The sequence below is a fragment of the Trachypithecus francoisi genome, unplaced genomic scaffold, assembly GCF_009764315.1.
Source record: "Trachypithecus francoisi isolate TF-2019V2 unplaced genomic scaffold, Tfra_2.0 Lachesis_group1, whole genome shotgun sequence".
NCBI classification, from domain to species: Eukaryota; Metazoa; Chordata; class Mammalia; order Primates; family Cercopithecidae; genus Trachypithecus; species Trachypithecus francoisi.
The window spans coordinates 57740629-57753475 of NW_022681454.1; the positions used below are offsets into that span (position 1 = coordinate 57740629).

General features: G+C 41.4%; 1 protein-coding gene across 1 annotated transcript in view; it reads left to right on the forward strand.

Moving 5' to 3' along the window:
- The first annotated feature begins 7563 nt into the window (after window positions 1-7563).
- CDKL2 (cyclin dependent kinase like 2) overlaps window positions 7564-12847 on the forward strand; it is a 48924-nt gene continuing 43640 nt past the window's right edge. Inside the window, exons 1-2 of the mRNA XM_033214414.1 lie at window positions 7564-8079; window positions 10621-10817. Of these exons, the coding sequence (XP_033070305.1) occupies window positions 10650-10817 (168 nt within the window). The 5' untranslated portion in view covers window positions 7564-8079; window positions 10621-10649. The remainder of the gene's footprint in view (window positions 8080-10620; window positions 10818-12847) is intronic.

Genomic DNA, 12847 nt, shown 5'->3' on the forward strand with positions numbered 1-12847 from the left:
CTGTAATCTTAGCACATTGGGAGGCTGAAGCAGGAAGATCACTTGAGCACAGGAATTCAAGACCAGCCTGGGAAACATGGCAATACCTGGTCTCCACAAAAAATAAATTAACCAAGCATGTTAGCACATGCCTGTAGTCTCAGCTACTAAGGGGCTGATGTGGGAGGATCGCTTGAGCCCAGGAGGTCAAGGCTGCAGTGAGCCATGTTCACACCACTTGCATTCCAGTCCGGAAAACAGAGTGAAACCCTGTCTCAAAAATAAAGGGCTATAAAATCAACTTCAGAATGAGTCATTAAATTTTAGAAAAGGGGTTTTAAACACCAGGAATGTAAACTTTGAATGGAATGCATTTTTATCCTGGCTTTATTTTAGAAAATTGTAAACTCAAAAAAAAAAAAAAAAAGAAAATTGTAAACTCAGTCTGGAGCACTAGCAGGCCTAAAATTAAGGATCCCTTAATCAGGAATTATATTGAGGAAGCACAGCATTAATTAATAAGGCAGAGTGGGGACTTGGAACAGAAGTTAATAGATGTTGAATATTGTGTCTATGAAAAAGGGAATATTTTTTGATGACCTGTCATTTTATATACATTATACCTTTTATTCTGATAATCCTCTTTAAAGGAGTTTTTTAAGAGGTGCACTAAAGCTTGGAGAAGTTAAAAACAAACAAAAAAACTGCCTGACACAGTGACGAGCTTTTTGGAATAGAAAGCAGATGTGAGACATTTCATTGGAAGGTGACTTGGAATGACTTAGAGTGGTGTTTCAAGGCAGGCACAAATAATAAAGTAACACATATATGTGAAAGATGTGAGAAGAACTTGTATAGCCATTAATGAATATTGGCACTGAATATGTGCCAGAAACTTGCCTAGATGCTGGCTGGCAGTACAGCAGATGCAACCTACCTTTAGGAAATTTGTATTTTGAGGGAGAGAGGCAGCAAGCATGTTAATTTCAGTTCTGATTTGTCCTGAGCAGAATACAACCTATTTAATCCTAATGGTAATCCTATGAGAGTAGTACGATTTACAGAAGGGTTAACTCACACAAAGGGTTAGCTATTTGTTCAAGACCACATGGCTAATTGGGGTGGAACTAGTACAGGAGGATAGTGACCGGAGATGGGGCTGTTCTACCCAGGATGGTAATGAAAAGAGGTATACCTAAGATTTGAAGAGAAGACGGCCTTGAGTAAATCCAGGGGTAAAGCGTTCCAAGTGAAAATTCGGAGGCCCTGTTTTTGGAAGGAGTTTGGTATCTTAAAGGGCAATAAGAAGGCCAGTATGGCTCTAGTGATAATGCAGATGATATTAATAGGTAGATATTAAGAGGTAGGAAGAGCTAAATTGAGGGTGGTCTTGTATTTTGAATTTTACTCAGGATTGTAGGGATCTGAATATTGATGTGATCTGAATTAGGAAGAACTGTCAGGTGACAGGTGATGGTAGCTTGGATAAGGGTTGTAGCAGTGGAGATGGTGGTTAGTGGTCAGTTAATGAGATATGTTTTTGAGGTAGAACCTATAAAGTTGCTTAGGGATTGGATTTTGAATGTGAGGGAAGGAAGACTCGAGGTTGACTCATAGGATTTGGGGGCACCTTGGATGGATGGCTATGGTACTCACATAGGGAAAGAGGAGAAGTGGATTGTGGAGGGGAAATCAACAGCTCTGTTTTAGCCATGTTTCACATGCCAATTGGATATCCAAGAAGAAATGTCAGGCAATTAAATGTGTGATTCTGGAGTTCTGAGAAGTCTGTGCTGTGAGTGGTGCAAATAGATCTTTGCAGCCTTTGGATTAGATGAGATCACTTAAGAAGAGTACGTATAGAAGAGATGAGGCTGACGAATGAGACCTCAGATACTTCCAAAACTTAGGATTATAGTACAGGAGAGGAGCATACAAAGAAAACAATGAGACAAAATATGATAAGTGTTGGTGTCATGGGAAGCCAAGTTTCAAGAGTTTATCAGAAGAAAAGGATAGACAGTTGTGTCAAATGCTGCTGAAAGTTCAAATAAAATAGGAAGTGAATTAGAGTGGGCTAACTGCTATAATAAATAGATCCCAAAATGTCTAATGGCTTAGATAAAATAGTTTTTTTCCCTGCTTCCTGGAAAAAGTATTAGAGTGGCAGTGAAAAGGCCAGTGGTCTGGCCCTCCTCCCGTGTAGCTATTTAGAAAAACAGGTGAATGAAGGCTCTACCAACTTCAATAGGTGGCTCCAAGATTACGGAATCATCTCTACTATAGCTAACTGAAAGGGAAAAAGAGCATGGAGGATCATGAGTGCTAGATTTTTATGGGCCAGGAATAGGAATGTGCACATCTCATATTTCATTGGCTTGAATTCAATCACATAGCCATTCCCAACTTCATGGAGGTTGCAAAAAATAAGCCATGCATACAGGCAAAAGAGAAATCAGCTTATTGTGAGTAGCTAGTAAGCTCCACTACAGATGTCTTTGGCAGTATGTAGGCCATAGTGACTTTGGTAAGAACTATTTCAACGAAGTAATAAGGATGAAGCCCAAGAGAGGACTGGATTATCAGAAATTGAACTAATGAACACCAACTTTTTCTGTAGTTTTGCTATGAGCAGGATGAACAGAGGAATGGGGTGAGGCTAGAAGGAAATGAAAAGTAAGGGAGGGTAATAAGAGGCATGTTACTAGTGCAAACAACCAGAAGGTATACTATTTTATTTATTACCATGGTTAACTAAGTAGGAAAGAATATATACTATTTTTAATATTTGAGGAATGGATTCCTATGTTCACAACCACTATGGTATAGATGCTGGTGGCTGATACAGCAAGGTGTGGTATATGTTGAACTTGGCAAAATAAGTGGCACCTTATACTTTAGGTTTTCAAATCTAGTTGTCTTCATAATCTTTTAATGTAGTAATCAAGTCATTAAACTGCTAGGTTTAGCAAATGTCCTCTCATCAAAAAAACTTAAAACTTCAAAATGAGTCAGTCCATTTTCTTAATAGAATGGGGAAATGTATTCATTGTTGCATGTTATATAATATACTGATAATGAAGAACCTTTTGTAGTCTAAAGATTTTACGGCCCTTTCATTTGGTGACTCAATTGAGGTGATGCCAAAACCTTATCAGTCAGGATCTCATGGAGCTTAAGTGAGTGACTTTTTGGGGGGACTAGTGGGGGATGGGCAAGAAAATGGCCCAAGCACATTGTTTTTTGGATGTCAAGATATGTAGAAAATGATTGTTGTGGACAGCAATTTAAGAGATGATTGCTAATGTGAGGAAGAATGGGTCTACGCTAAACTAAAATATATAAATTCATTGGAAAATACTTCTGGGCAGGCTATAATTTCTAATCCCCCTCTAGTCTATTATTTTTAAGTTGAGATACAAATTACATAAAATTCACCCTTTTCAGTGTACAATTCAGTGGTTTTTAGTATATTCACAAGGTTATATAACCATCACTACTACCTAATTCCAGAACATTTTCATCACCCCCAAAATAAACCTCATACCTATCTGTAGTCACTTTCCATTCCCATCTAACCACAGCCCCTGGTAACCACTAATGTACTTTCTGTTTCTATGGATTTGCCTAAGCTGGACACTTTGTATAATATGTGCCTTTTTGTGTCTGGCTTCTTTCCCTTGGCATAGTGTTTTCAAGATTCGTCCATCATGTATCAGCACTTCCTTTTATGGTTAAGTAATATTCCATTAAGTTGAATACACCACATTTTATTCCTCAGCTGACGGACATTTGGGTTTTTTCTATTTTTTTTTTTTTTTGGCTATTAATAATGCTGTTGTGAGCATTTGTGTATAAGTTTTTACGTGAACATGTTTTTATCTATCTTATAATACCTGGAAGTGGAATTGCTGGGTCATATGGTCCTTAATCTGTTTCACATTTATTTCATTTTTATTGCCATCTCTCGAGCTGTCCTCTCTGGACATCCACCTCATGCACTCCCATACTGTTTTCTTTAGATTTTTGGAACATTTTCACTTTCTTCAGTGAATCATGTCTTTCTCAGCCTCTTCCACTATAGTCCTACTTGGGTAGTTCATGTTAATGAACTTTTCATACTGTGATCTCAAGTTTCTTGGAACTCAGTGACATTTTCCACTCAACTTCAGCTACCCAAGAAACAGCCAAATACTCCACCCTTTAGAACTGATCATCCTGTGCCATTTCCAACAACTGGAATACACAAACTGCTTTCTCTGATAACTTTTTCCTCCTGTATTGCTCCTTTAAACTTATTCTTAAACTTACTCTTCATGCCTATGATGACTTCCAGACCCTCGGTGCCTCTGTTTTCAGTTTATTTATTTATTTATTTATTTATTTATTTATTTTTGAGACAAAGTCTTGCCCTGTCGCCCAGGCTGGAGTGCAGTGGCGCGATCTTGGCTCACTGCAAGCTCCCCCTCCCAGGTTCACACCTTTCTCCTGTTTCAGCCTCCCAAGTAGCTGGGACTACAGGCGTACAGGCGTCTGCCACCATGCCCGGCTAATTCTTTTGTATTTTTAGTAGAGATGGGTTTTCCCCATGTTAGCCAGAATGGTCTCAAACTCCTGACCTTGTGGTCCACCCGCCTCGGCCTCCCAAAGTGCTGGGATTACAGGTGTGAGCCACTGTGCCTGGCTTGTTTTCAGTTTATTAGCTAACTACTGTCAAAATTTATCTTCCTATCTAGCAGGAGCCCATGGCAAGCAATTTTAGTGGTATTTTCTCCAGCATCTTTGATTCCTTTTTCTCAGTGATCCTTGTTATGAAATTCCTTAACTCCTTTGTTTAATCTTGTTGCATTATCAGTTCTCTAAAAGAGGCGGCTTATATACCATCTATTTTCTCCATTCTTTCCTTTGGGGTTGCCCAATTCTGGGCACCAGTGTCAGTTGGTTCACTGTAAATTCATGGTGTCCAGGCTCAAGTAAGCACATTGTTACTATTTTGTGTTCCTTTTATATCAAAATGACTTCATAACTATTCTAACGTATTTCTGCTCTCAAATCCTTAAACCTCTATCTCACCATTACCTTTTTATCCAAAAATAAAGTTCTTTTACTGAGATGACCTGGGCCCACAGTGTATGCCCTACGCTTTTCTCAGTTTTTTCCATTTTCTCTAAACCTCTTCAAGCCTAACCCCTTCTCATACAGTATTACCTACTCTTCAGTACCTCTCCTTGGTTTTTCGTTAATTATTGCGTTTCTTCCCTCTTTAAGGTCTCTCTCCACTCTTTTTCCCTATAAATATTTACCGCTTTAAAAAGAAAAAATAGGCCGGGTGCGATGGGTCACGCCTCTAATCCCAGCACTTTGGGAGGCTGAGGCGGGCGGATCAACTGAGGTTAGGAATTCAAGACCAGTCGGGTCAACATGGCGAAACCCCATCTCTACTAAAAATAGAAAAAAATTAGCTGGGCATAGTGGTGGGCGCCTGTAATCCCAGTTACCTGGGAGGCTGAGACAGAAGAATGGCTTAAACCTGGGAAGCAGAGGTTGCAGTGAGCCGAGATCGTGCTGCTGCACTCCAGCCTGGGCAACAGAGCAAGACTCTGCCTCAGAAAAAGAAAGAAAGAAAGAAAAAATAGTAACACAATCCTGTTTCTACATAATACCTTCTCTATAACAATCCTGTAGATGGCCAGAATGTGTAAGTCTAATATCCTCTGTGCTCTACAACTGGCTTTCAAACTCAGTTCTTACTGAAATTGTTTTCTCTTTATTTATTTTTATTTTTTTGAGACAAAGTCTCACTGTGTCGCCCAGGCTGGTGTGCAATGGTGCAATCTTGGCTCACTGCAACCTCCGCCTCTCGGGGAATCAAGCTACCTCAGCCTCCCAAGTAGCTGGGATTACAGGCACCCACAACCATGCCCAGCTAATTTTTGTATTTTTAGTAGAGACGGGGTTTCACCATGTTGGCCTGGCTGGTCTCGAACTCCTGACCTCAGGTGATCCGCCCGCCTCGGCCTCCCAAAGTGCTGGGATTACAGGCATGAGCCACCGCGTCTGGCTGAAATTATTTTCTAAAGCATCACTTGTTTGCCAAATCCAGTATTTTCAGTCTTTATCCTTTGGTTCCCTGTGAGGTATGAATGGATCATTTAAGCTTCTAGGCCTTTTGCATGAAGGGGCCTTAAAATGTTATATGGTTGCATATGATTATAAAATTGCAAAAGTAAAATAGTTTTGCGCTCTTGTTTTTGAGCCTCAGGCCCAACAAAATTGGATCTACCCCCATACAAAAGAAGTTCATCAGAGTCTCTTATAGCCTATAGAGGTACCAAAATGGGACTAGGTTTCTCACAACTTGGTCACAGCTAAGAATAGAGCTAATTGCTACATTAAAACTCACATCTTGAATTGACCATTCAAGATGGTCTTATTCATTCAAGATGGTCTTCTATTATCTTATTCAAAGACATAACTAGACCTCAGGTCCAGTTCTCAATATTACAGGTTCAGGAACTAGATTTGAAGCAGTTTGGCCAAGGTAATTAACCACTGGGAGATTAATGCAAACTAACCAAACTCACAAAAGACTATAAAAAGAATGTCTATTTCTTAATGTACAAGAAGGAATCAATGCCTTAACATTAATTATTAATGCCTTAATATTGACTAGGGTATATGGTAGACATTTGTCTGCTATCCAGAAACACTCTATTCCCTAAGTCAAAGTAGTTTAGAGACCAAAATGATCACGAAATGTTTAGTTATCATGATTGAAAGTGTTATTTTACTGGCCTTATGGCCTCCTCGCTGCCTCAGATCCCCTGAAAATGGGGAAAGCTCTGTTCCTGTGTGATTTAAGCCTGTGCATGATTCTGACCTACCAGTCTTGCTCAGTCATGGATTGAGCTGCATTTTTGCATTTAAGGCAAGTTTTATCGCAAGCCCTAACTCCACCCCATTTGGCTGCCATACGCGGGTGTTGTGCGTGTCCTCCAGATCCCCAGCCATCCCAGCGCTTTCCCATTCCACTCATTCCCTCTCTTCCCCTTCCTCCATCTCAAAGTGTTTTCCCTCACTTTCAGTGGCCAGACTGGCCTCCCCAAGGTCCCTCCTAACATCAGGTCTGTCATCACCTACCTTCTTCCACTTGCCTCGCCTACTAATCATCACCTCCTAGACTGTCACCATCATCTCCTACCTGGCTCACACTGGCCCCACCGCCCAGAATGGAAAGGAAGCTTGGAATCGCGGTCAGGCCGCGCCTTCGCGACTCAGGGGACCCGGGCCCTCCCCTGCCCAGCAGCGTGGCTGTGAGGGAAACCGTATCGCATTTTGCATAGTCTTCTCAGTCCTACATAACCGCCACCTTTACCCTTCGTGTGGGCATCACAATCGCCTCCTCCCCCTGGCGAAGGCAGAAAGGCGTCTCGTGACGAGAACCAAGGCGTGTGGGGACGCAGGGCCTCTGCGTGTCAGGGAGCAGAACCTGGGCCGAGCCCTAGGTGAAGGGGCGGGGTGGTTGGCCCTGAGCCAATCATGGCTCGTGACGACACGGCTCGGCCAATCACAACAAGGGAGGCCTGGGGCACTCGGGGCGGGTGAGGAACCGCCCCCTTCCAGCTCCGCGGCCAACACCTTGGCCCAGGGGTAGTTGGAGCGGTGCAGGTTCCCAGACTGCAGGTATTGGGCGCCTTACAAGCTGGGAGGTGCTGCCTCTCACCCAGCTAATTGCTTTCTAGCCCTTGGCCTTCACAGGCGTTGGTGCCTACCGTGAACGCATTCTGACCTGTGCTGTATCTCTCTCCCAAGATTTTGTGCCTATGGTTGGGGACAGAGTGAGGTCGTTGCCTTGACGACGACAGCATGCGGCCCGTGGTCCTCCTAAGTGTGAGCTTGCGGCGGACCGAGGCCCACCTGCCTCCCTGCCTGCTTCGCCCTGGACTCGTGACTGCGTCCACAGAAGAAATCACAACAGCACTGGAATTGCTAGTTTGCTAGGCAGCATCTTTTGGACCTGCGAGCGATATGCATTTCACCTCAAATTTGTTTACAAGTTGAAAACCTTTGGGTCTTTTATGCGAACGGATTGAAGAAACGGTAAGTATAAGTACTTTTTAAAGCTTCTATTATCTCGTTCTTTGATTTATAAAAGATTTCAATCTGTCTTTTCTTTTTCTTTCTTTCTTTTTTTTTTTTGAGTCGGAGTTTCGCTCTTGCTGCCCAGGCTGGAGTGCAATGGTGTGGTCGCGGCTCACCGCAGCCTCTGCCTTCCGGATTCAAGCGATTCTCCTGCCTCAGCCTCCCAAGTAGCTGGGATTACAGGCATCACCACCACGCCTGGCTAATTTTGTATTTTTAGTAGAGACAGGGTTTCTCCATGTTGGTTAGGCTGGTGTCGAACTCCCGACCTCAGGTGATCCTCTCACCTTGGCCTCCCAGAGTGCTGGGATTACAGGCATAAGACTTCGCTCCCGCCCTTCAATCTGTCTTAAACAAAATAAAAAATTAGCATTCTCCAAATATTTTATCTAAATTGTTGGTATTAGAACCATCCAGGTGGCCGGGCGCGGTGGCTCAAGCCTGTAATCCCAGCACTTTGGGAGGCCGAGACGGGCGGATCACGAGGTCAGGAGATGGAGACCATCCTGGCTAACACGGTGAAACCCCGTCTCTACTAAAAAAATACAAAAAATTAGCCAGGCGTGGTGGCGGGTGCCTGTGGTCCCAGCTACTTGGGAGGCTGAGGCAGGAGAATGACGTGAACCCCGGGGGGCGGAGGTTGCAGTGAGTGGAGATCACGCCACTGCACTCCAGCCTGGGCGACAGAGCAAGACTACGTCTAAAAAAAAAAAAAAAATTTCGAACACAAATTCAAATTATGGAGTAATTGATTATTCAATTATCAAATTATGAAGTTAATGATTAGTGAGTAATCATTAACAAGATTTTTGAAATACTTTCACGGTATTTGATACTACTAATATTTAATTTAATTTAATTTTAAAAATCTGCTTATATACTGATGTCATTACTCTTATTTTCTAAGTTCAATGTAGTAACAGCAACATGGCGAAATCCCATCTCTACTAAAAGTACAAAAAATTAGCTGAGTGTGGTAGCGGGCGCCTGTAATCCCAGCTACTGGGGAGGCAGAAGCAGGGAATCGCTTGAACCTGGGAGGCAGAGGTTGCAGTAAACCGAGATCACGCCAGTGCACGAGACTCTTGTTTCAAAAAAAAAAAGAAAGAAAAGAAAAGAAAAGAAAAATATTTTATGAAAGATGCTCTGCGTTAATTTGTTATGTGATCAAGTATTTTTTTCCAATTAAGTGGAAGGTGCGTAAGTATTTCCAACATGGATCTAAATCCAGTGTAACAAAAAAGTTGATCTTCATTAAAACCAAATTCAGGCTGGGCTCTGTGGCTCACGCCTGTAATCCCAGCACTTTGGGAGGCCAAGGTGGGTGGATCGCTTGAGGTCAGGAGTTTGAGACCAGTCTGGGCAACATGGCAAAACCCCGTCTCTCTGAAAATACAAAACTTAACTGGGTGTAGTGGCTCACGCCTGTAATCCCAGCTACTCAGAGGCTGAGGCAGGAGAATTACTTGAACCCAGGAGGTGGAGGTTGCAGTGAACCTAAATTACACCACTGCACTCCAGCCTGGGCAACAGAGCAGGACTCCGTCTCAAAAACAAACAAACAAACAAACAAACAAAACCCCCACTAAATTCAGTTATGCATCTTTGAGTGAAAAGGAATTGTGCTGTTTTTTTTTTGAGACAGAGTCTCACTCTGTCTCCCAGGCTGGAGTGCAGTAGTGTGATATTGCCTCACTGCAACCTCTGCCTCCTGGGTTCAAGGGATTCTCCTACCTCAGCCTCCCAAGTAGCTGGGATTATAGGCGTGCAGTACCATGCCTGGCTAATTTTTGTATTTTAGTGGAGACAGGGTTTCACCATGTTGGCCAGGCTGGTCTCGAACTCCTGACCTCAGGTGATCTGCCTGCCTCGGCTTTCTAAAGTGCTGGGATTACAGGCGTGAGCCACTGCACCTGGCCTGTGCATTTTGTTTATTTGTTTTGTTTTTGAGACAGATTCTCGCTCCATTGCTCAGGCTGGTGTGCAGTGCCATCACAGCTCGCTGCAGCCTCAACCTCCTGGGCTCAAGCAATTCTCCTGCTTCAGCCTCCCAAGTAGCTGGGACCACAGGCGTATACCACCACACCCAGCTAATTTAAAAATGTTTTTTGTAGAGATAGAATCTTGCTATGTTGCCCCGGCTGGAATTGTGCTTTTTAAAGTGAGTTGTAATTGTTATGTATGATAGCTCAAGTATTGCTTCATTATAATTAAAAATGTATGGAATTTCATTAACATGACATTTAGTAATTTAAAGTTAATGGCTTCAATTCCATTTGCCTTGTCTATTATGAAATGTGTGTGACCATTTTGAAAACATAGATTAATGTGTGTGACCATTTTGAAAACATAGCTTACATATAGAAACACTAGGAAATTGTGAATTAATACAGGACAGCCATGTAATATGGAAGACAAGCAGGGAAGAATTAATTTGCTGGGAAGGTGGAGGAAATTAACATACTCAATGTTGTTAATTCTATGTTTTGGTTTTCACAGCAAAAAGTGTCTACTGACTTTAAATTAAAATGGAAAAATATGAAAATCTGGGATTGGTTGGAGAAGGGAGTTATGGGATGGTGATGAAGTGTAGGAATAAAGATACTGGAAGAATTGTGGCCATAAAGAAGTTCTTAGAAAGTGACGATGACAAAATGGTTAAAAAGATTGCAATGCGAGAAATCAAGTTACTAAAGGTGAGTAAATGCATATATTGAATTGAAAAAATATGAGTATAAGTTACTTTTTTGGCAATAAGAAGAAATACAATGATTAGATATGCAAATTCATTTATCTGGTGAAAGTAAACCTGATTTTAAAAGTGCTTATTCCTTCTGTCTGTATCTTTCTGTGTATTTATCAATCATCTGTCTATGGTCTGTGTTAGCAGTCCCAAAGACCACCCCCAGATTTGATGACTTGTTAGTAGGAATATCATTAATTTTTGTTCTTTATTATTTCATTTCTTCTACTTATTTGTATGGGTTTATTTTGCAGCTCCGTTTCCTAATTTGTTGAGATAGATGCTTCTCTAATTTCCAGCCTTTTGTCCCCTCAAATATGCATTTAAGGATATACATTTTCCTGTAGGAACAGCTTGATATGTATCCTGGAAATTTTGATTGTTAACAATAGTTTCTCATTTCCATTATATTTTTCTTAATCCCTGAGTTATTTAAAAGTATATTTCTGAATTTCCAAACATGGACATTTTCTAGGTTATTTCCTGGTTATTTATTTCTGACACAACTGCCCTATGATCTGAGTATACACCATATAAGAATTTATTTATTTGAAATTTCTTGATATTTGCTTTTTGGTTCAGAATATAGTCAACTAAAAAAACCTCTTGTTCTTGAAAAGTATTTCATATATGTTCATTAGTTCATGTTAAATTGTGTTGTTCAAATCTTCCGAATTCTTATTTATATGCTTGTTTTATTCAACACTGAGAATATGTTAAAATATTCCTTTGTGATTATTGATTTTTCTACTTTTCATTGTAGTTCAGTTAATGTTTATTTTTATAAACAGAAACAGTATTATTAGTGTGTTATATTTAGAAGTATTTTATCTTGCTGTTGAGTTAAATCTTTTGTCATCATGCAATAACTCTTTTTATTATAGTAATATTTTGTTTCGATGTTTTTATTTTTTTTGAGACGGAATCTCACTCTGTTACCAGGCTGGAGTGCAATGGCGCTATCTCAGTTCATTACAACCTCCGCCTCCCAGGTTCAAGTGATTCCCCTGCCTCAGCCTCCCGAGTAGCTGGGACTACAAGTGTGCATCACCATGCCTAGCTTCTTCTTCTTCTTCTTCTTTTTTTGTATTTTAGTAGAGACAGGGTTTCACCATGTTGACTGCGATGGTCTTGAACTCCTGACCTCATGATCCACCCGCCTCAGTCTCCCAAAGTGCTGGGATTACAGGCATGAGCCACCCTACCTGGCTGTTTCGTTTTGTTTTTTTGAGACAGGGTCTTACTCTGTCCTCCAGGCTGGAGTGCAGTAGCATCATCATGGCTCACTGCAGCCTTGAACTCCTGCACTCAAGCAATCCTACACCTGTCTCCCAAGTAGCTGGGATTGCAGGTGTGTGCTGCTATGCCTGGCTAATTTTTTTATTTTTAGTAGAGACAAGGTCTCACTATGTTGCTCAGGCTGGTCTCAAACTCCTGAGCTAAAGTAATCCTCCTACCTCAGCCTATCAATGTTGGGATTATAGGTATGAGCCACCACACTTGGCCAATATTTTGTTTTAAGATCTAATTTATTTGAAATTAACGAGTACATACATTAGTTTAATTTTTGTTAGTGTTTCCATAGTAAATCTTTTCCATATTTTTACTTCTAATTTTTCTGAATGCTTTTTTTTTGTTTGTTTCTTTTGAGATGGAGTTTCACACTTGTTGTCTAGGCTGGAGTGCAGTGGCGCGATCTTGGCTCACTGCAACCTCTGCCTCCTGGGTTCAAGCGATTCTCCTGCCTCAACCTCCTAAGTAGCTGGTATTATAGGCACCCGCCACCATGCCTGGCTAATTTTTGTATTTTTAGTTGAGACGGGGGTTTCACCATGTTGGCCAGGCTGGTCTCAAACTCCTGACCTCAGGTGATCCGCCTGCCTCAGCCTTCCAAAGTGTTGAGATTACAGGTGTGAGTCACCACGCTTGGCCCCCTAATTTTTCTGAATTTTTGTTTAGATGTATCTCTTGTGAAAACTGTAC